The 22,181-nt window shown below is 38.4% G+C and overlaps 2 protein-coding genes across 5 annotated transcripts in view; both read left to right on the plus strand.

The window, feature by feature from the left end:
* Positions 1 to 8,690, plus strand: part of LOC117530007 (lysosome membrane protein 2-like) — a 79,861-nt gene extending 71,171 nt beyond the window's left edge. The window contains exons 11-13 of one of the 2 annotated variants that reach the window (XM_034192935.1): positions 3,057 to 3,209; positions 5,742 to 5,783; positions 6,056 to 8,690. In XM_034192935.1, coding sequence (XP_034048826.1) covers positions 3,057 to 3,209; positions 5,742 to 5,783; positions 6,056 to 6,166 — 306 coding nt within the window. In that variant the 3' untranslated portion in view covers positions 6,167 to 8,690. The remainder of the gene's footprint in view (positions 1 to 3,056; positions 3,210 to 5,741; positions 5,784 to 6,055) is intronic. The other variant, XM_034192936.1, reaches the window with a different exon arrangement.
* Positions 5,378 to 22,181, plus strand: part of nup54 (nucleoporin 54) — a 38,882-nt gene continuing 22,078 nt past the window's right edge. For all 3 annotated transcript variants that reach the window (XM_034192932.1, XM_034192933.1, XM_034192934.1), the window contains exons 1-4: positions 5,378 to 5,393; positions 17,158 to 17,223; positions 17,547 to 17,654; positions 19,528 to 19,611. In XM_034192932.1, coding sequence (XP_034048823.1) covers positions 17,181 to 17,223; positions 17,547 to 17,654; positions 19,528 to 19,611 — 235 coding nt within the window. In that variant the 5' untranslated portion in view covers positions 5,378 to 5,393; positions 17,158 to 17,180. The remainder of the gene's footprint in view (positions 5,394 to 17,157; positions 17,224 to 17,546; positions 17,655 to 19,527; positions 19,612 to 22,181) is intronic.

The following is a 22,181-nucleotide window of genomic DNA, read 5'->3' on the forward strand; positions in this document are numbered from 1 at the left end:
TTGGCATTGACTATGGCATCATCATGTGCAAAGTTTTCAGATTGAGTTTGAACCCACAACCTTCTAGCTATTCCTTAACATCACTGTCACCATATCATTATTAGAAACACAAACCATGTGTCATTTTTATCATTTCACACTCATCTCGTGGACAGAATTAAAATTACTGCTATAGAAAATTTAAAATCTGTATCAAGTTGATTCAACATTAATATATATACAACCCCTGGCAAAAATTATGGAATCACCGGCATCGGAGGATGTTCATTCAGTTGTTTAATTTTGTAGAAAAAAAGCAGATCACAGACATGACACAAAACTAAAGTCATTTCAAATGGTAACTTTCTGGCTTTAAGAAACACTATAAGAAATCAAGAAAAAAAGATTGTGGCAGTCAGTAACGGTTACTTTTTTAGACCAAGCAGAGGAAAAAAATATGGAATCACTCAATTCTGAGGAAAAAATTATGGAATCACCCTGTAAATTTTCATCCCCCCAATTAACACCTGCATCAAATCAGATCTGCTCATTGATATTGACCCTATGTGTCTTTTTGCAAGGAATGTTTTTGCAGTTTTTGCTCTATGGCAAGATGCATTATCATCTTGAAAAATGATTTCATCATCCCCAAACATCCTTTCAATTGTCCAAAATATCAACATAAACTTGTGCATTTATTGATGATGTAATGACAGCCATCTCCCCAGTGCCTGTACCTGACATGCAGCTCCATATCATCAATGACTGTGGAAATTTACATGTTCTCTTCAGGCAGTCATCTTTATAAATCTCATTGGAACGGCACCAAACAAAAGTTCCAGCATCATCAACTTGCCCAATGCAGATTCGAGATTCATCACTGAATATGACTTTCATCCAGTCATCCACAGTCCACAATTGCTTTTCCTTAGCCCATTGTAACCTTGTTTTTTTCTGTTTAGGTGTTAATGATGCCTTTCGTTTAGCTTTTCTGTATGTAAATCCCATTTCCTTTAGGCGGTTTCTTACAGTTCGGTCACAGACGTTGACTCCAGTTTCCTCCCATTCGTTCCTCATTTGTTTTGTTGTGCATTTTTCGATTTTTGAGACATATTGCTTTAAGTTTTCTGTCTTGACGCTTTGATGTCTTCCTTGGTCTACCAGTATGTTTGCCTTTAACAACCTTCCCATGTTGTTTGTATTTGGTCCAGAGTTTAGACACAGCTGACTGTGAACAACCAACATCTTTTGCAACATTGTGTGATGATTTACTCTCTTTTAAGAGTTTGATAATCCTCTCCTTTGTTTCAATTGACATCTCTCGTGTTGGAGCCATGATTCATGTCAGTCCACTTGGTGCAACAGCTCTCCAAGGTGTGTTCACTCCTTTTTAGATGCAGACTAATGAGCAGATCTGATATGATGCAGGTGTTAGTTTTGGGGATGAAAATTTACAGGGTGATTCCATAATTTTTTCCCCAGAATTGAGAGATTCCATATTTTTTTCCTCTGCTTGGTCTAAAAAAGTAACTGTTACTGACTGCCACAATCTTTTTTTCTTGATTTCTTATAGTGTTTCTTAAAGCCAGAAAGTTGCCATTTGAAATGACTTTAGTTTTGTGTCATGTCTGTGATCTGCTTTTTTTCTACAAAATCAAACAACTGAATGAACATCCTCCGAGGCCGGTGATTCCATAATTTTTGCCAGGGGTTGTGTATATATATATATAAATATATATATATATAATCTACCAGTGTGGTAAGAATAAGGTACTTGGTTAGAATTCTCAAAACTAGCAAAATGTCTAGGTAGTGAATAATCAAAATGTGCCTTAAAACTATACAGAATTCTTATTTTAAGATTTGCCTCTGCCTTAAAATAAGAACAAGCAATCTTGTTCCTTTGCTTGGATGATTTGAAATTCATTGCCTTTCCTTGTTACTGGTTAAATACAGCTTAATTTTAGCTGGAAAAACTTAAGAAAACGTGAGATACATTTTCTCAAAATAAGAAATTTTTTCCTATGTAAAAAAAATGCTTGCCACAATTATTTTTCTATTTAGACAAAAATTAAGTAAAATTTTCTTTAAACAAGTCTTTTTTTTACTTTCTTAGATATCAGCTTTTGCAGTGTACACTCACAGTGAAAACTAATCTGTACAACATGACATAAATAAAATATAAATATAAAGGTCTGTTATTTTGCAGTGGTATGCAAAAGTATTCATGCCATGACGTGTATACTATAACACAACTAAATCATCACTTTTACAGCCAGTTTTCTTTAGACAAGTCAGGGGATGGATACATAAACATTTCAATATGGCTTGGATTTCATTCACATCAGTCACTAAGGAAGGCAAACATTATGGTACTGTGAGGTAAACCTGTCTGGAGGATGCAGTTCTCACTAAATAAGTTACCATGCAGGAAGGAGACTAGTGAGAAAAGCCACCAAGACACTATTACAGCCCTGAATGTGTTATAGGCTTCTGTGTTATATTTGTATTGTCAACTGTGTCGGTAGCATGGCCCAACAGTGGGTCACCCCTTTGAGTCTGGTCTGCTTGAGGTTTCTTCCTCAGATCATCAGAGGAAGTTTTTCCTTACCACTGTCACCTGTGTGTTTGCTCTAGGGGTTGGTAAGGTTAGACCTTACTCATGTGAAGCACCTTGAGGCAACATTATTGTGATTTGGTGCTATATAAATGAAAATAAATTGAAATTGAATTGAATTGAGCCTGTGACATAGTAGATCTTTAAACTGCTGCATTCTCCATTATACAGCTTCATGGTGGATGGGCACAGAGAAGGCTTTTCTCAAAAAGAAGATATGAGCTATAGTTTGCCAGAAGGCACATGGGAGGTGGAAGCCTAGACTTGGATCTGTTGATGCTCTATGAAAATCATTGTGCGGTCCGTTTCACCATGAAGCTGTGAGTGGTGTGCTTTAACCAAAAATTTCCAAAGTAATGCTCTTAAAAGGTCTTTGAAGCTACGTTGCATGTTTTTCTTTCCAGCATATCTATTCATATCAATTTCTTTCTTTGTGCTTTGTTTGTGCCCCCCCAAACAGAGTGTGGTGATCGATGATGCATCTGCAGCAAGAGTACAGAAGCTCCTGCTGATAGTCAAAGTGATGTCCAATTTCCCGCTGATTATTGTGGGATTGGGTGCAATTATGCTTGTGGTTCTCACCATCCTCCTAGTCCGTGCCCACAGACAGAAGGTATAACGTTTCTGACATACAGTACAATAAATCAAGAGGCTGCTCTTGATTAGGTTCTCATTATGGTCTTTGAGGAGCACTCCTTTATAATCCTTAGGGCCCTTTCACACATAACACAATTGAGGTAGAATGTCACGTGAAGGTAAATTACAATAAATTTCAGTAAATTACTTCCTTGTTTATGTCCATGGTAATGGGTCATGTACATAAAGGAACAGCAGGAAGATAATTCTTGTATTGTCTGTTTCTGTGTAGGCTCTCAGTTGTCCAGGTGGTTTCCATAGTAGAGAAGCTTGAATCTTCGACTGGACTGGGTTGCTTGACGTGGGGACATTTCGCTTCAAATCACAGAAGATTCCTCAGCTAAAATTCTTGCTCTGGTAGTCTGACTTCTGTCCTGACTCTTGTAGAGAAGAATAAACCAGAAGCCAACAAAAGCTGGAGTTTTTTAACCTAAGCAGGTTAGGTTTAAAACCTAACCAGGTTAGGTTAAAAAACTGGTTAGGTTAAAAAACTCCAGCTTTTGTTGGCTTCTGGTTTATTCTTCTCTACAAGAGTCAAGACAGAAGTCAGACTACCAGAGAATTTTAGCTGAGGAAGCTTCTGTGATTTGAAGCGAAACGTCCCCACGTCAAGCAACCCAGTCCAGTCGAAGATTCAAGCTTCTCTACTATGTATTGTCTGCTCTTTATAACAGGAATTAAATATTTTAACAGGCAAAACAAAATCCATTTGATCCAACATTTCCGACCATCAAGGCATCAATTACACATCACAAGAATAATAAGAAGGACTTTATTAATCCCGATGGAAATAGTTTTGCCAGAGTGCTGATACAGTAACAGTAAATATTGCTTGTGTGTGTGTGTGTTTTATTTGTTTATTTTTACAGTGGTGACAGAATCATTACCAGTAACATGATTGTCTTACATTTGAACAGTACATTCATTGTTCTTATGATGTTCTGTGCTCTCTCGTTATTTTGTCCTGACACATTTTCATGAATTTATGTACATTTGTACATTTGATTGCTTCCGCTGCTGTGTGAACGCGATGTGGTATCACACCTCTCATGTGCATGAAACCTTCACCGTGGGATCGTTCACGTCTGTCGACCGTGTGTCCCACCCGACAGCAGCTGGAATTTTTGCGGTTTGCCAGTCTGGGGGGTGGGCCCTTTTAGGCTGGTTTCTGCCTCTTTTGCCCAACTTTGTGTTATATGTGAAGAGGCCTTAACAAGTGTCACTGACACCATGGAGAACTTCCCACAAGGAGAGCATGTTGAAGATGTTTTTACATTCATGGTAGGCAGTATATTGCACTAAAGTAGGTTAAGTAATGTAACAAAAGTGTGACAATTTAAAAAAAACAATTTAATTAAGGTGAATTGCCATTATTTGTTGATTTTCAATTCAGCAGATTTCTAGACAGCAGTACAATTTTAAGGTGATTAATGGTGTATGTCAACAGAATCATGTTTTATTTTTGTAAACTGAACAAAACTCGATCTAGTTTTAGCTACTTGAAAGTATGGGATATCTTTGTGAACTTTGACATGAGTTTGACCTTGACCTACTTTCCAAGGTCACCAGTGGCCACAACTGTCAAATCCTTCGCCCGAAATTTGTTTGCCGCAATGTACCTCGGCACCTATTGCTTGGGTACATGCCTTGGAGGAGTATTTCGCATGAGGTTTGAAGGCTGGTGACCTTGACCTACTTTTCAAGGTCACCAATGGTCACAACTGTCCAATCCTTCACCGCAATGTACCTCTGCACCTGTTGCTTGCAGAAACTTCATATTTGGTGGGTACATGCCTTGGAGGAGTACTTTGCATGGGTTCGAAGTCCAGTGACCTTGACCTACTTTAAAAAAATTACCAATAGTTGCATTTGTTTGAAGGCTACCAACTTTTTATGGTCACTGTTGGCCACATCCTCTAAATAAATATAATGTCAATCTCCAATTTTTCCACTGTGTATCCCAGTTTACATCAAACACATAAGGGTTCAACCACATACCTACCCCACACATGTACATATTACTGCACTTTACATTTAAAATAGTACTGCGTGCGGGGCATTTCGTGATGAATGTCTCTAGTTCTGAGTACGATTAAATCTCTGCAGTGAAAACAGTTGGATCAGCTGTCTGTGACACAAACGTTGGTTCAGACGTGCTGCTGTTATCAGAAACAGGCGAGGTATCAGATGACCCCAACGAACATTGACCGTTTCCTTGTGTCTCATTGGGAGGGGAGGGATGGGGGGGAACTGCCTACGTGTCTGATAATTGGTTGCATATAAGAGCTTTGGGGTCCACTCACAGTCACACAGTAAGCCTTTGCCAGCTGTACTAATGAGCATTAAGATGTCTCACTGCAATCGCCCACTTCTTGTCATTTTATGCTAACACTGTCCTATGTGCCTTTGATGTCCTAGTGTGGAATGTGTTCATTTTGACCTAATTCCCTCAGTTGCTCAAACACACACTAACGCTCTGTGCATGAATTTGCTGTGTGTTTCTGTGCAGAATGAAGTTAAAAGCATTGTGTTTACCAAGGCTCTCTATGCTGTAAGTCTTTGTGGTTTCTTTGCTGCTTTGTCTTTCTTTTCTTTTTCTTTCTTTTTTTTGCATAATTCATAATTTTAGCTTTTAGTGTGTTACTTATTGTGCACACATTTCTTTAAATGCAGGACATTCACCTTCACTGTGTGAATTGTCCTTTATGGTCAAGCTAATAGTGTCTTGATTAACATATTAACATTATTTTATGAAATATATGCATAAGGACCACAATACGTCTGTATTGATATATTTATATTTTTTAAACCCTTTCACTACAGACCACGACAGAAGCAGATACCACCTACAGTCCGGTCAATGCCAAGGAAAAAGAAGATCCCCAAAACGGAGCCTACATTGCTATGACACCTTCAGACAACCCGCAGTCTTGAGGAGAGGCAAGCGAATGGACGGGGGGAGGTAGATGGGGTTTTGTACATGATAATGGTTAGAAATTTGTGATTTTTCACACTGGAGAAGAGAAAATCCAGAATTATACATTGTGAAAATTCCAATTATAGTTAGACATCTAACCTTTTATTTTATTTTTAAAGTTTTTGATGGGTATTGTCAGGGGCAGGGCGCAGAATAAACAACACGTTTAATATTTCAGTTAACGTCAGCAGTTGGACATTTATTTGATCTTGGTTTGACTGACCACTTTCTAATGGGACGTGGAGGATAAATTGTGACCAGGATAATAAGTCCATAAACTGTGAGCTTTTCCGTATCATACACCACTCTCAGGGGGCCTCTGCTTCGATATGATCAAAATGTGAGGGGAGCAAAGCGTACAGCAAGCCATCTGTTTTTGAAGGCTCTTCAGTCAGTTCAGTATTACTCTTGTGTTTGCCATTTCATTCTCAACTATTAAAGGGGTTATATTGTGCCAGATTGTTTTTCTGTTCTTCAATTAACAGTCACATCCGGTTGGTGTTTTATGTTAAACATTGTCAAAGACTGAAAATTCTGTCTGTTCGGACAGAAAGTACTCTGCTGGAAGTAAAATTTACGCCTGACACAGCTTGTTTTAGGCATCTGTGACCTATGTCACAAAAGTCCATATCTGGACTCTTGTTTGATCCCCAAGACATGAGGACTGAGCCAGACTACACTGTCAAACTGTGCTCACATTATTGCACTGAAACACAACTGTGTGCATGTCTCCTCTGTTATTTTGTGTATGGGTATGTGATGCATTCCTTTGTGCAAGAAATGCAATGTGCACCACAAACGTATCACATTGCATTGAAATTTCAAATGCATTGTATGTTGACAATGCACAAGCACTGACCTTTGCATGTGCCCATAAGTGTACGGCAGCAACTCTAGAATTACTTCATGTAGCTAATGCTTGTAATGGTGACCAGTGGGTTCAAAGCAGAAGATAGTATAGTGTTTTGTACTGGTAAATATCTGTGTGGACTAATGCAGAGCACAAGATGACAATAATGTGAACATATATTAACACAGCCAAAAGCATCTGTTGAATGATTTGTCATTATAGTGCTAATTTCGTCAGACAAGACGAAATATATTCATCAATGTTCTTTTTTTTCATGACGATGATGAGACGGCGTCAGTGTTCTAAAACGCTGACGAAGACGATAGTAACATGCGTTACTGTTGACGATAAAAGACCAGACTAAAATGTTTTGCATGAAATAAAAACTGACATAAAGTCTTTCTTAATTTTCATCTGCAAGCCTTAAGCCTTCAAAATGTTTGCATTCAGAATGTTGCCACTGTGTTTCCTGTACTACTGCTACCACCTTGTGGCTGCAACATGAAACTACATGCAGCAAACAGATCTCGTGGAAGAAAAGGCTTGATAACTGGTCCTGTTTTAAATATCATGAGACTGACAAGAAAATCAAATAACTAACAGTATCTGACGGGAAGCACTGCAGATTTAAAATATCTAAAATATATTTACAAATAATTCAACAAGTGTATTTTGTCAGGTCATTATGACGTTCATTATTTTAGAAACACTATTGACTGAAATGGTAATCAGAAATAATGTAAATGGGTTTTTTAATCAAAGACTAAAATGTCTTGACTGAAACAACACTAAAATATATTCAGTTCTCTTTTGACTAACACAAGACTAAAATAACCAGACTTTAACTTGAATAAAACCTAACTAAAAAAATGCAAATGACTATGTGAATGAATAAATATGACTGAAACTAAAAAGGACATTTGACACAAGACTAAGACTAAATTAAAGAACAGGTGACAGAATTACACTACGTCATTACCCATAATGCAGTGTGGTGTGGCACTACATAGCATGCACACTAAATCATTGGAAGTGTTTCTTCCGGTTTGTGTTTCTTGCTATCCAAAGATCAGCAAAACTGAGGGGAAAAGGCATTTTTGCTTGAATACTTGAGCAAAAAAAAAACAAAAAACTTATGAATGCACCATTGCATAGCGATACATTGCATTATAGGAAATGACAAAACATCAAATAGAAGAGACACTATTCTCTGAAAATGAGGGGTGTGGCCAGCAGCAGGTCCTTTCTATTTAAAGTGACAGGCACATACATAAGCTGAGAAATATGGGTTTACGTTGCAATGCATCATCATTGCTGTTTATGGAGTATTTTTAGCTACAAAATTTTAAAACAGCTGTTGAAAATATGTATATGACCCCTTTAATATTATGGCAGCAATCATTAAAGTTTTGCACTCAGGCACTGATTTTGTAGAGGATTTGCACATGACATCATGAGTTTGGCCAATCAAGTGTAAGTATAATTTGGAGTAATTATTTTGTGTTGTATAAAATGTCAGCACGTTCTCAATGCTTAAATCATGAGGTTAGGACTTACTACAATGAAGAGATTGCTGTTGTGGGACAAGATTCTGTCCATCCATCTGAACTGAAAGTCATGAAAGTGTGTTTAAAAAAAGAGCTGTCTGACCACAGTTACTTTGTAGGGAATTTTTGGCTTCAGTGTGCAGTATCACATAAAATGCAAATGACATCAGAGATCCACAACAGCAGAACAAGATCTTAACTGGACTGAAGTAGACAGACTGATATTTGTGCCTGATCTGGCTTGGAGCTACACTCATTAAAACCAATTTGGACATGGAGCCTTATTTCAACAACCAGCTCAAACACTGGGCCAATGGGCCATGCAACGATGTTAGTGCACAACCCTTGACTTATGATATCAGTGCAAATACTCTATATGGTGGATGGTAGTGCATGACCCTTGACCTGTGACAGCAGGGCAAATCTGCTGTGTGACTGTGCATGTTATTGTTACCAGAATCCAGCATCCTGAGCCCCATTCTCACTTTAACAGATGTGCATCCTGGAAAGTTATGGTCTACAAACGTGACCAGCCACCTTGTGAAGATCACACTTGCCCGTGAATGTTATCCAGCGTGCAGTTTATGCACCGGACTTGTCCCGTGTGATGTGTGCAAAAATAACTGTATCACACCCATAGTATAACTTTAGCATAACCTCTTGATTTTATAAAAATCTCACAGTGATGTCACGGAATATATGACAACATTATGGGCTCCAGGGAAATGCAACAGATTATCAAAGTGCCACATTTTCTGGAGTATAAGTCGCACCTGTTAAAAAGGGCCTCTTGAAGAAGAAAACCCCGTATGTAAGTCACACTGGACTATAAATCATACCTTTTTTCTGTATTATCATCTCATTAATGTGGGATGATTTTTTTTTTTTGTCATGCATTTCTTATTATTGGCATATATTCTTTTAATATTGCAGTTTATTTTGTTTAGTGCTTTCAATCCTGTGAAAGTCCTATATAAATAGTTATTTATGAATAACGTTAGGAATAACAATTGTGTTTTGTTTTTTTTTGTTTTTTTGGCATATAAGTTGCACCTGAGTTATCAGTCGCAGGACCTCCCAAAGTAGGAAAAAAAAACAACAAAACGTGACTTATACACCAGAAAATACAGTATGACTAAATATGAGACTGGGGGGGGGGCATTTTTGAACATCAAGAAAACCCAACTATGGTTAAAACAAGACCATATGGCACAGTATTGGAATATCCCGGTTCATTATGGAGTCCTGTAGTGGCCCTTCTAAGGTTTTCCAAGTTATAGAAAAAGTTTCAATGGAAACTTTGAATGCATATCCATGACGTGAGAATCGGGCTTCATATTAAAAAAAAAAAAAAATTAATAAATGTTTAACTGCTCAGCATATGATGGGTATAATGTCATTAATGCACAATTAATTTTGTGGGGTTTTTTTAAGGTTCACTTTTATTGTTTAAGAGTAATTTTGCAACGTGCTAATGGTTACTTTTAGTTGGAGCTTTACAAAAGCCTTTTAATGCTATAATGAGCTGCATTTTGTAAGATTTTACTCATTAAATGTTATAACTGCAGTGAATGTGCATTGACAGTATTTGTACTATAATATGACAACTTTTAACTATTTCTATGTGAAAAACCATTTCAGCCTGATGTCATTTCAAAGTGCAGTTTGATACTGAGTCAAATCAGCTCCGGGATTTCTTCTTTTACTTTTGAATTAAGTTTTATTTTTGTTCTTGCTGCAGACTCCCTCATCTGCATCGTTAGTGTTGAACACTGTGGAGGTGTGTGTGTGTGTGTGTGTGTGTGTGTGTGTGTGTGTGTGTGTGTGTGTGTGTGTGTGTGTGTGTGTGTGTGTGTGTGTGTGTGTGTGTGTGTGTGTGTGTGTTTCGAGATTTCCCCTCAGGAAATGTGAAGAAATGCTCAGTAGCCACTGTTACCAGAATTTTGTTTCTCTTTTGTCATTGTGTGATGAAACAACCAACTCTCCAGAGGATAGTTTTCTTCATAAAATTGACAGCGTGAATCTGGTTGAAGTCTGGAGTTTGTTTTTTTTCCTTGTCGTTGAAAAAGCTCCTTGTAACTGATAGATTATTGTACAGCTGCAGCTTTCTCACAATGTAGACAATATTAGATTTGTGTCATAGAGGGCGTCTCTTGATAGAAACTATTGTAATTTGTAACCAACAGCTTCTCTGCTCTTATTGTTAGTTGCAGCATGCTAAAGTATAAATTATTTAATTTTTTAACAATTTGCGTCATATTTAATTGTTGCTCACAATGAAGACTTGACTGCTCTACTCAACTTTGACACCTGTTCCGTTTGAGAGAAATCCCTTCTTCAACAAACTGATGGAAAGCTAAAACCAGGGTTATTAATGTTGTAGAGGTCTGAATCAACTCAGACCACATTTATCCAAAAGAAAGGCTCGGGGAATGCTACGACAGCTACACACGATTTTATTAACAACGTGTTGCAGTTGGACTACTAGTAAGCCAGTCATGCCAGGTGATGATTTTTAATATTATGCCTGTATTTTTACTTTCTGTGACTATGACACACAAACTCACGCAGGATTTCCACCATGTCGTGTGCGATTTTCTCCAAAATTCAAATCTGACAAGCTCCCATAAGGACAAAGAACTGGGCTACCACTATGTAGACCTGGGTTCAAACTTGATTCACTGCTGTGCGTGTCCTCGGACATGACGCTTACAATGCGTTTTAACTTTTTACAAGTTAAAAACACCTTGTTTTCATTTGGGGGGAAAAATATGGTGGGAGTAAGATGGGCTACCAATATGTCAACCTACGATCAATTCCCAGTCACGATACTTGTCTATGTTCTTGGACAAGAAACTTAATCTGCATTGGCTCAGTCCACCCAGCTGTAAATGGATACCAACCTTGCCTGGGAAAGTAACCTGAGTCAAATTGGTGTCCTGTTAGATATATCTGTGTTTATTTGTTATATTTTATTTTGCCCTATATTAGGTATTTGCTATGCTTAAATGGTTATATTTTTTAGTGAGTTTTAGTTATTTGTTTGAGTATGCATGTCAACTGGTCTGAACTGGTTTTATCTGATTAAAAAGTCCAGCAAACAAAGGAGTTGGGTTCCACCAGGTACCAAACAACTGTGGCCTGAAGACAAGGGGCGGGGTTTCCCCTCTGTCTACGTGAAGTTAGGTTTTGCGGGAATAAAACTCACCCACTGTACCGTCTACATTGTCATAAAAATGTCAGAAAAACCATTGGGTTGCTTTGTTCGGGGTATCTCACAAGATGGAGCCCCTGTGTGGGCTACACCTCTGGGGACCCGGGCCTGTTTTTCAACTTGACTTTGAATAAATTCAAACTGAGGAATAGTTTGACTTTGTACTTTGTAAGGGACAGTATTTCAATAAGAACTGGGTAGAATTAACAGTCCCATTAGTGGGGGTGGGAAGGTGTTCATAGACCTCTCAACTGTTTCCCACTACGGATTTTGGGTATAAGCACCAACACCAATGGGCCTTAGGACCTATATATAGTAGGGGTGAGAATCTTTCGGTATGTCACGATTAGATTCCGATTCGTGCAACCCATAAGGTGAGATCCATGCGCGACATCAGCTCTAAACCCTAATCAGCGCTAACATCTAAAACTGATGCATCAAAAATTCCCTGTGCCAGTTATATCATTATCCTATTTATGTAGCAACAATTACAAACTACATTAGGTTGCTATCTTTATTTCATTGCTATTTTCAGCAATGAAATGTGATGGTTTTGTGTATCTACATTTCACTTTCATTCATCATTTCCTGGAGGAATTTTCAAAAAGGATTTCTTTCAAACGAAGCAGTTGTCAAAAGTGTGTTCAGCACACAGACGTGAGTGCTAACAGTATTGTAATATGACTAGGATGGTAAAAAAAAAGAAGTTATCATCCTTGAAGGATGAATGTGTGTGTTTGCACCACCCCTTCATCACATGCATTACCTTTAGGATTGAATCTACCAGTATTACAAAAAATGTGGAGAAGCTGTAACATTTTATATGTAGGTCATTTTATTTTGTTTTTTGTGTCTGACACATTCTTTAATGCAAATATGTTAATGGCAGAATTTCATATAGCGATGATTCATAGTCACAGTGTGTAGTGTGGTTGACATAAACAGGCGGCGTAAGCAAATGGACATACGATTGTGAAAGTGTGAACACACTGATCAATTGCTGAAACTTTCTGATTACTCAATATAAGTGTACTTTTTAAAGCTGAAGACTGTGTTATTACAGCAGTGAAAACCAAAAGCAGAACAGTGCCAGCTGTGTGAACCCAGTGGCTATCGTGTGCCTACTCTGACCACACGTCCAGCTCAAACTCAAGACATTTGTATTTGTTCCATTGTCAGCTTGTTTGAAAATGTCAAAAATGTTTTACTGTGCGCAGACAAATAAAAACTAGTTTCAGTAAATGTCCTCCTTGTTTAAGGCTTTTATTTACACCCTTTGTATCATTATTACCCCTGTCGTGTTTTTGTTTTGGTTGGTTCTCAGGATTACTCAGAAAATTTTCAAAGTATATTCTTGAAATTTGGTAAATGAGTGGGTCATGTCCCTGGGGAAAACCTGATAAATTGTGGTGTTGATTGGGAAAATGAGACAATTTATTAAGTACAGTTCCAACCCCCACTCCTTCAAATGTATGTCATTCACAAATATTCGGAAAAACTGTATGACCAGATAATAAATACATATGCGACCTCTGTGATCAGTTGTATGATTTTCCTTATTTAAAAATGATCAATGAAACATAAATTCAGTTGCTTTTAGATTATAGAAAACATGATTGTGGCTTTTCTGCTAAAACCCTGATAGAAAAGTGCACTTGACGTACCGATAAGAATTACATTTCTTCTTTATTGATTTTTTTGATTGAGGGTAAAAGCTTGCAAAGAACTTGGCAATTTTACTGTGTTTACAGTGAGGAAAATAAGTATTTGAACACCCTGCGGTTTTGCAAGTTCTCCCACTTAGAAATCATGGAGGGGTCTGAAATTTTCATCTTAGGTGCATGTCCACTGTGAGAGACATAATCTAAAAAAAAAAAAAATCCTAAAGTCACAATGTATGATTTTTTTAATTATTTATTTGTATGTTACTGCTGCAAATAAGTATTTGATCCCCTACCAACCAGCAAGAATTCTGTCTCACACAGATGTGTTAATTTTTCTTTAAGAAGCCCTCTTATTCTGCACTCTTTACCTGTATTAATTGCACCTGTTTGAACTTGTTACCTGTGTAAAAGACACCTGTTCACACACTCAATCAATCACACTCCAACCTGTCCACCATAGCCAAGACCAAAGAGCTGTCTAAGGACACCAGGGACAAAACTGTAGACCTGCACAAGGCTGGGATGGACTACAGGACAACAGGCAAACAACTTGGTAGAAGACAACAACTGTTATGATTATTTATTAGAAAGTGGAAGAAACACAAAATGACTGTCAATGTCCCTCGGTCTGGGATTCCATGCAAGATCTCACTATGATGAAAATTTCAGACCCCTTTATGATTTCTAAGTGGGAGAACTTGCAAAATCGCAGGGTGTTCAAATACTTATTTTCCTAACTGTATATCGCTTAAACCCAAGAGTACCCAAATTTGGGGACTTGCCCTGTTTTGGAACCTTTGAATGCTCATAACTAACCAATGCTTACACCAACATACACTTATTATACATCAAAATGTCAAGCGAAGTCTCCTCTACAAAAGTACTACAATCACATATCAACTAACCACAGCTGAAACGCCAAGCAAATAAAGACATAAAATGGAATTCATTTTTTGGGGGAAAAAAACTCATTTACTCCTACCAAGTATTATTTACTTTCTTTTTTTTTTTTTTTTGGCATCCACAACATCCCCTAGGACCTGTCTTTCAGCTGATCCAAAGTTTTGCATTTTTACATTGTTAAAGCTGAGAAATAAATCAATGTATGGGTATGTGATTTTGGTGAAATAGGCCCAAGGGCCTAAGTGTTCCAATTGTACAAAGTTGAAGGGCTGTGCATGCAGGAGATGTTTTAGCCATTAATCTTGTCAAGTATTATATAACCTGTAAGATTATTAAGGCAGGTTTTTGTTGTTGTTATTAATATTGTTATTATTATTAAGTGATTTTTCATGTTTCATGAGGCATTATTGTAAAGCGCTTTGAGCGTCTGACGCAGATGGAAAGCGTTATATAAATGCAGTCCATTACCATTTAGAAAAACAAGGCAATAAAATCTGCGCTCAAGTATTCCATATTGCAGAGCTGTGAGGTCAACCCCCTTTCTCACATCTCATGTGATAACAGGATAATTAATGGCTATCTACTGGGTAAATATTCAGGAACACAGTGAACCTTCACAAAATCTGTGTTACATGAATGTCTGGAAAATGAAGGGAGAAACATCAAGTTTTGCCTGTGTAGGTAAAGACAAAGATGTGGGTTGTCACTACGACCTCATCTCGGCGCCTGTATGCTCAAGATGTCACACATACTGTATGTCGAAAGACACTTTCTCATGTAACGTGTAATCGGCCTCATCTAGTCATTTAGGATGGAGAATGAGAGGTTGACCCCCCCCCCACCACACAGGTTTTCTGTAGCCGTGTTTACACCACCAGAAAATTGATGCTTATCATTCAAAAGTGTAAACATACTGGACAAATGTCACACAGGGTTTGTCCAGTATGTATACACAGTCTATGTTCAAATCATGCTAGAGTTAAACTTTGTCACACCCCCCTTTAAAAGTCTGGAGGAAAAAAAAAAAAAGAAACAATACAGATGAACAAAGACAAAGCAGAGATGTGACCCCCAGCTGACACGTGGGCCCCTTATATAAAGCAGCTATGAACGGTTATACTGCCATCTGCTGCTAGGAACCATGAACTATATTTTTCCCCCATAAATGTTAATATGCTAGTACAGCAGATAGGCAAAATAATTGTACATTTTTGTGATGAAAGCATGAAATTTGGCATTAAGTAGCTTTTTCCCCCAGATGTGGCAAAATCCTGGAGATGACATCTGATGAAATCTAGCGGTCAATGAAGAATTACACAGGGGTCAAAATTAAAAGCTGCTCCAATCATATTGAAATCTATACCACATTATTTGTCTGATCTTAATGAATACAAAAATCTATAGTATGGACTATCTATGACTGAATGTTATGGAATTATGGGATAAATACAGCAAAAGTGGTGACAAAGGTCAATTTCAGGTTGCACAGGGGTCAAAAGTTAAAGGTTGCTCCAATTTTGGTAAAAAAAAAGATTATTGTTGAGTAATAGGGTTTAAAAGGAACAGTTTGCACATCTGTCATGTTTAGTTATCAAGTTGTGGTGTAAAACTAGGTCATAGTCAACCTTGTTGATGTCAAAATTCCATTTATTAACCTCCACAACAGGAAATAACACGTCATGCCACATGCTAACTCTCCTGACAATTCGAGGCTTTCATATATACTTTTATGGTCTTAATCACTACACTACACCTAATCTTACGAAGATAACAGCGCTAAGATTTTGTATCCCTTATATTATATATATTATATATATATATATATATATATATATATATATATATAATATATATATATGTATGTGTGTGTGTGTGTGTGTGTGTGTGTGTGTGCATTTCCCAAAAAATATTGTGGAAAGTCCAAATTTTTTGTCTTTTTTTTTTTTTTTTCAAATTTAGACAACGCTAATGTGGTTTGGCCCAAGTGGGGTGCCGTACCTAGCTGCCCAAGAGGGCGGATCGGCTCTCACACATGCGCAGTGTTGATCCGGCGCAAATACAGTAACCTCTTATCTGACCATATTATTTTCGTTTTTTTTTTTGCAAAAGACAACACAACACAAAATGAAGTTTGTATTATTAATCTACTCATGATTATGGCAAAGTTTTACATACACAAATGTAAATTCTCAAAAAAAAACTTATTCTCTATGAGCCCCAAATACAAAGGCTATAAAAACATTATCAGCATGGAAACACTTATGAACTGTACCTAATTTGTCAATTTATTTTATTTTTTTAAATTTATTTTTATTATTGTTACCCCCTGGCAAATTTTTGTTCAGTTTTCTCAATGCATTGTGTTGTGCAACTTCTCAATCAGGAACAAAAGGAAAAAAAAAGTTACAATGTAAAGGTGTGAAGCGGAAAACGAACAACTTTGTTGAACACACACAAAAAAAATGCTGACGCCTTCTCCATAAGGAACTTTTTCATTTTTCTTGTGTTTCGTTCGTTTGTTTGTTATTGTATTTGTTGAAATAAAGTTTTGTAGAAAAAATAAATAAAAAAATTCTTATCTTAATCTACATAAACAAGACGTTTGGCCTTCGCTGGCGATGAAATATCAATACACTTGTTCCCTCGAAAAGTATTTTCTTAAAACTGAAACGTCAAGCGTGATTCGATCAACTAGCTCAAGTTTCGATACCTTTGCCTCACTGTGTCGCGTGCTTCGGAGCGTGAGGTTCAGACCGGTTGGTAGCATTAGCATCATAACTGGTAACGAACAACATGGCGTTCAATTTTGGCGGTGCCACGTCTAATCCTGCGGCAAGTATGAACATTTTGTGCTTAATTTTAGACGAATATTAGTTAGTATACAGACGTGCCTTCTGTATTGTATGTTATTTTTGGTATGGTACACCAATGAAAAAGCTGATAGCTGACACCAAGCTAACACTCACGACAGTGGCATATGTATTCAGGATTTGTTGACCATAAATTCGATGGTAACCTGTGTGTTTTTATTATATAATGTCGTTCGTTGAAATATAACGATAACCTTAGCTCCACTGGCATCATTATCATAACTTTTCTCGTTTTACTTCATCACTACACTATCACATGCTTAGACAACTGTTTATGCTTGTTCCACAGATACATCTGGATTTTCTTTTGGTTCTTTTGGTGCCAAGACCACAGCATCAACAACGTTTGGATTTGGCACCGCACCAACCACCACCACTGCCTCATCCGGATTCGGCAGTAAGTCCACAGCTGTGATCCACAGACAGTGGCAAGGCTTTGTTGTTGTTAGCCTTCTAAGAAATGACCGAAGCAACAAACCAAAATGTCCATCTATTCATCCACTACATTCATCTACTACAGTACATGCCAAGATATAAAAATGAAGCGGCTGCGGGTATGGAAGATGTATGCATGAGGGTAGAATATCAAGTCCCATGGGTTGTGTCAAGGTAACAGCGTAACCCTCTGCAGAGTGTTCTGAGGGGCATAGGCTCAAGGGAATCAGGATTAGTGTTTAGGTTAAGCTTTGCAATTGGGATGACGTAAGGGTTGTCAGGTGATGACAATCAGAGGGGTGTTCCATCTCCCATATTTGTAGCCCGTATCAAATATTTAATACTGATCTGTTACGTTGCATTCACATCTTGCCAGTAGAAAAACTGTCATACTGGTCATCACATCAGAAGTCCTGTCATCTGCAGCAGTAGACTGTAGGTGAGGATATGAGGCACCATCATTTTTTTCAGTGTTGATGACATGGACAATAATTTTTCTTCATTAAAATATGGAATTGTAGCATTTTGCACTGCATTATATTAAAACAGGAAGCCCTGACTGTGATGGCATCTTAAAGGGTTAACTTTTTGTGAGGCTCTAGATTGCAGTAATTCCTCTGTGTAATATCACAAAATATTCATGTAAAACCAAGTGACTCTCAGCACTTAAATAATCCATTTCTTCCTGTCTTTCCTCCTTGTTAAAGGTGAAACAAGGTCTTTGTCTTTGTTGCTGCAGCAGGCAGCAATAGCTGACAATTTTAAACTTTTGACTACCATCATGGTGCATGGTTGGTTGCTGCACGCACAGGCAGAAGTGATGGAATTTTTCCATTAACCTCTTATTAAACGCAAAGGAACATCTGGTTTACAGTCTTTTGCTTACAGCCAACGTGTGAAGGCAGCATTAAAAATTCAGAATGATGTCGTATATCTTTGTCTCGCAATACTTTGTATTAATATGAATTATGTTTTGTGGGCATTCACGCAAGTCATTTACACATAAACATAAAATCACACAGACTGACTTATACTTCATCTGGCTGTTTTGGTGACATATCGGTTATCAATATTTGTGTTATTATCATGAGAAGTTATTGTTACAGGCTAATAAATGTGCTCAACCTAAGATTAGTAGGCAGATACTGAATTTAGCAGGTGTAGGTCACAGTAACACAGGTAAGCTATCATGAAACTGAGACTTAAACGTATTAATGCATTTTATGTGGAGGTCATTCACAAACAGATTGTCAATGGTTGATTTTTATCACATTTGCTGCTCAAGAAAGAATCAAAATGATGAGGACTGACTAGTACTTTGTAGATCAATGATTTGATTATTGATGAAACAAGAAATTGCATATGCACAGTCTGATTTTACACATTGTCTGTCATGAATAATGGACAGCTGGAAACAATGGCATAATCAAATATTGTATGAAAATGAGAAAACAATGGTACATTTTCTGATGAATGGGAAACAGAAGGCTGGGGGAAATGACAGCCGTCATATGACTTCATTGCATATTATTGTGAATACTCACTGATGTTAGACTATATAGCATCCGTCACTGTTTCAATGTATCAATCACAGATTAGTAGTGGTCTGCATTTGAATTTACACATTTGTAGCTTTTGTAATATCAAAAGCTACAAATTCAAAAGATGGATTACACACTAGAATACATGAACTGAGTTAAATACAGGGATTAACCTCCTGAGCAGGGGTCAAAATAAAATGTTCTTCAACAGTACTAGCCCACAACATGGGCAGTGATGTGCATTAGACAAACCTGCAGTAGAATTCTAACTATTTGTTTTGCATTTCTTTGTAGCTCTCACAGCACCTGGTTTTGGGACAGCAGCCACCACCACAGCTGCACCAGCCACAGGATTTGGCTTTGGCTCAACCAGCACTGGTAAAGTAGCTTTATACCCCCCTGCCCCCTGAAGAGCATGTAATGAAGTGCAGTTTCATGGAGTTCTAGCATACTGATGCCTTAATAAAATTATCTTCAGAGGTGCCAACCATTACAATTTCAACACACACTGTGTGCCTTTATTATATCTTATGCAGTTATTACAATATGAACATTCATTAGATATATATTCACTATCATGACCGCATAGGGATAAAACTGCCTGGTGAGACGTGAGTCCTCTTCGCTTCAGTTTAAACCAAAAAATCATGGTGACAGCAGAGGAGCCGGTGTCGCTGACCGAACGGTCCCCCTAAAAATTGGTCCCCTTGACGGCGCGGTTCACAAATTAACACCTCGTTTCTGCTTCAAACTGCACTCCAGTCATCATCTATCTCAACGACAGATATCTGAAGCTTTTGTACAACAGTCATTTCCACATAAATTCAGCATTATTTCATCATAAAAGGCAGCGGAAGCGATCAGAGCGCTGCGGCTAAACAAGTGCTAGCTGATGCGTTCACTGCGTGTCGGACATTTCAATGTGTCACGGAATTTCGCAGAGTTTCTGCTTAAAACGGCCTCATGTCTGCTTAAAACTGACATTAGAATTGATTTAAGAGGTTTTACCTTTTATCATCTGATGGTTAATAATCCCATTTATCCAATTTGATTGCTTTGGGTGAAGAGAGTCTGTCTCAGACTTGCTGCTGTGGTCCGAAATGACGCATGCGCTGATGCAAAAGGTGGACCATTCAGTCTGCGATACCGGACTCCAGTACTAACTCCAAATGTTGAAAGTTAAGATTAAAAAAAGGTTAAATGTTCCCAAAAACTGAAGGCATTGAAAATACACTCAACAAAAATATAAACACAACACTTTTGGTTTTGCTCCCATTTTGTATGAGATGAACTCAAAGATCTAAAACTTTTTCCACATACACAATATCACCATTTCCCTCAAATATTGTTCACAAACCAGTCTAAATCTGTGATAGTGAGCACTTCTCCTTTGCTGAGATAATCCATCCCACCTCCACAGGTGTGCAATATGAAGATGCTGATTAGACAACCATGATTAATGCACAGGTGTGCCTTAGACTGCCCACAATAAAAGGCCACTCTGAAAAGTGCAGTTTTATCACACAGCACAATGCCACAGAATGAGGGAGCATGCAGTGGCATGCTGGACAGTAGGAATGTCAACCAGAGCTGTTGCTCGTGTATTGAATGTTCATTTCTCTACCATAAGCCGTCTCCAAAGGCGTTTCAGAGAATTTGGCAGTACATCCAACCAGCCTCACAACCGCAGACCACGTGTAACCACACCAGCCCAGGACCTCCACATCCAGCATGTTCACCTCCAAGATCGTCTGAGACCAGCCACTCGGACAGCTGCTGAAACAATCGGTTTGCATAACCAAAGAATTTCTGCACAAACTGTCAGAAACCGTCTCAGGGAAGCTCATCTGCATCCTCGTCGTCCTCATCGGGGTCTCGACCTGACTCCAGTTCGTCGTCGTAACCGACTTGAGTGGGCAAATGCTCACATTCGCTGGCGTTTGGCACGTTGGAGAGGTGTTCTCTTCATGGATGAATCCCGGTTCACACTGTCTAGGGCAGATGGCAGACAGCGTGTGTGGCGTCGTGTGGGTGAGCAGTTTTCTGATGTCAATGTTGTGAATCGAGTGGCCCATGGTGGCGGTGGGGTTATGGTATGGGCAGGCGTCTGTTATGGACGAAGAACACAGGTGCATTTTATTGATGGCATTTTGAATGCACAGAGATACCGTGACGAGATCCTGAGGCCCATTGTTGTGCCATACATCCAAGAACATCACCTCATGTTGCAGCAGGATAATGCACGGCCCCATGTTGCAAGGATCTGTACAGAATTCTTGGAAGCTGAAAATGTCCCAGTTCTTGCATGGCCGGCATACTCACCGGACATGTCACCCATTGAGCATGTTTGGGATGCTCTGGACCGGCATATACGACAGTGTGTACCAGTTCCTGCCAATATCCAGCAACTTCGCACAGCCATTGAAGAGGAGCGGACCAACATTCCACAGGCCACAATTGACAACATGATCAACTCTATGCGAAGGAGATGTGTTGCACTGCATGAGGCAAATGGTGGTCACACCAGATACTGACTGGTATCCCCCCCCCCCCCCGCCAATAAAACAAAACTGCACCTTTCAGAGTGGCCTTTTATTGTGGACAGTCTAAGGCACACCTGTGCACTAATCATGGTGTCTAATCAGCATCTTGGTATGGCACACCTGTGAGGTGGGATGGATTATCTCAGCAAAGGAGAAGTGCTCACTATCACAGATTTAGACTGGTTTGTGAACAAATTTTCAGGGAAATGGTGATATTGTGTATGTGGAAAAAGTTTTAGATCTTTGAGTTCATCTCATACAAAATGGGAGCAAACCCAAAAGTGTTGCGTTTATATTTTTGTTGAATGTATTTGATTAAAAGAAGTCACACTTGAAGAGGCAACAGACATGTAATTCTGAATGACAGACCTCTGGAAGAAGGAAAACTGTCATAAGTACTATTCA

The sequence above is a fragment of the Thalassophryne amazonica genome, chromosome 17 (assembly GCF_902500255.1).
Source record: "Thalassophryne amazonica chromosome 17, fThaAma1.1, whole genome shotgun sequence".
NCBI classification, from domain to species: domain Eukaryota; kingdom Metazoa; phylum Chordata; class Actinopteri; order Batrachoidiformes; family Batrachoididae; genus Thalassophryne; species Thalassophryne amazonica.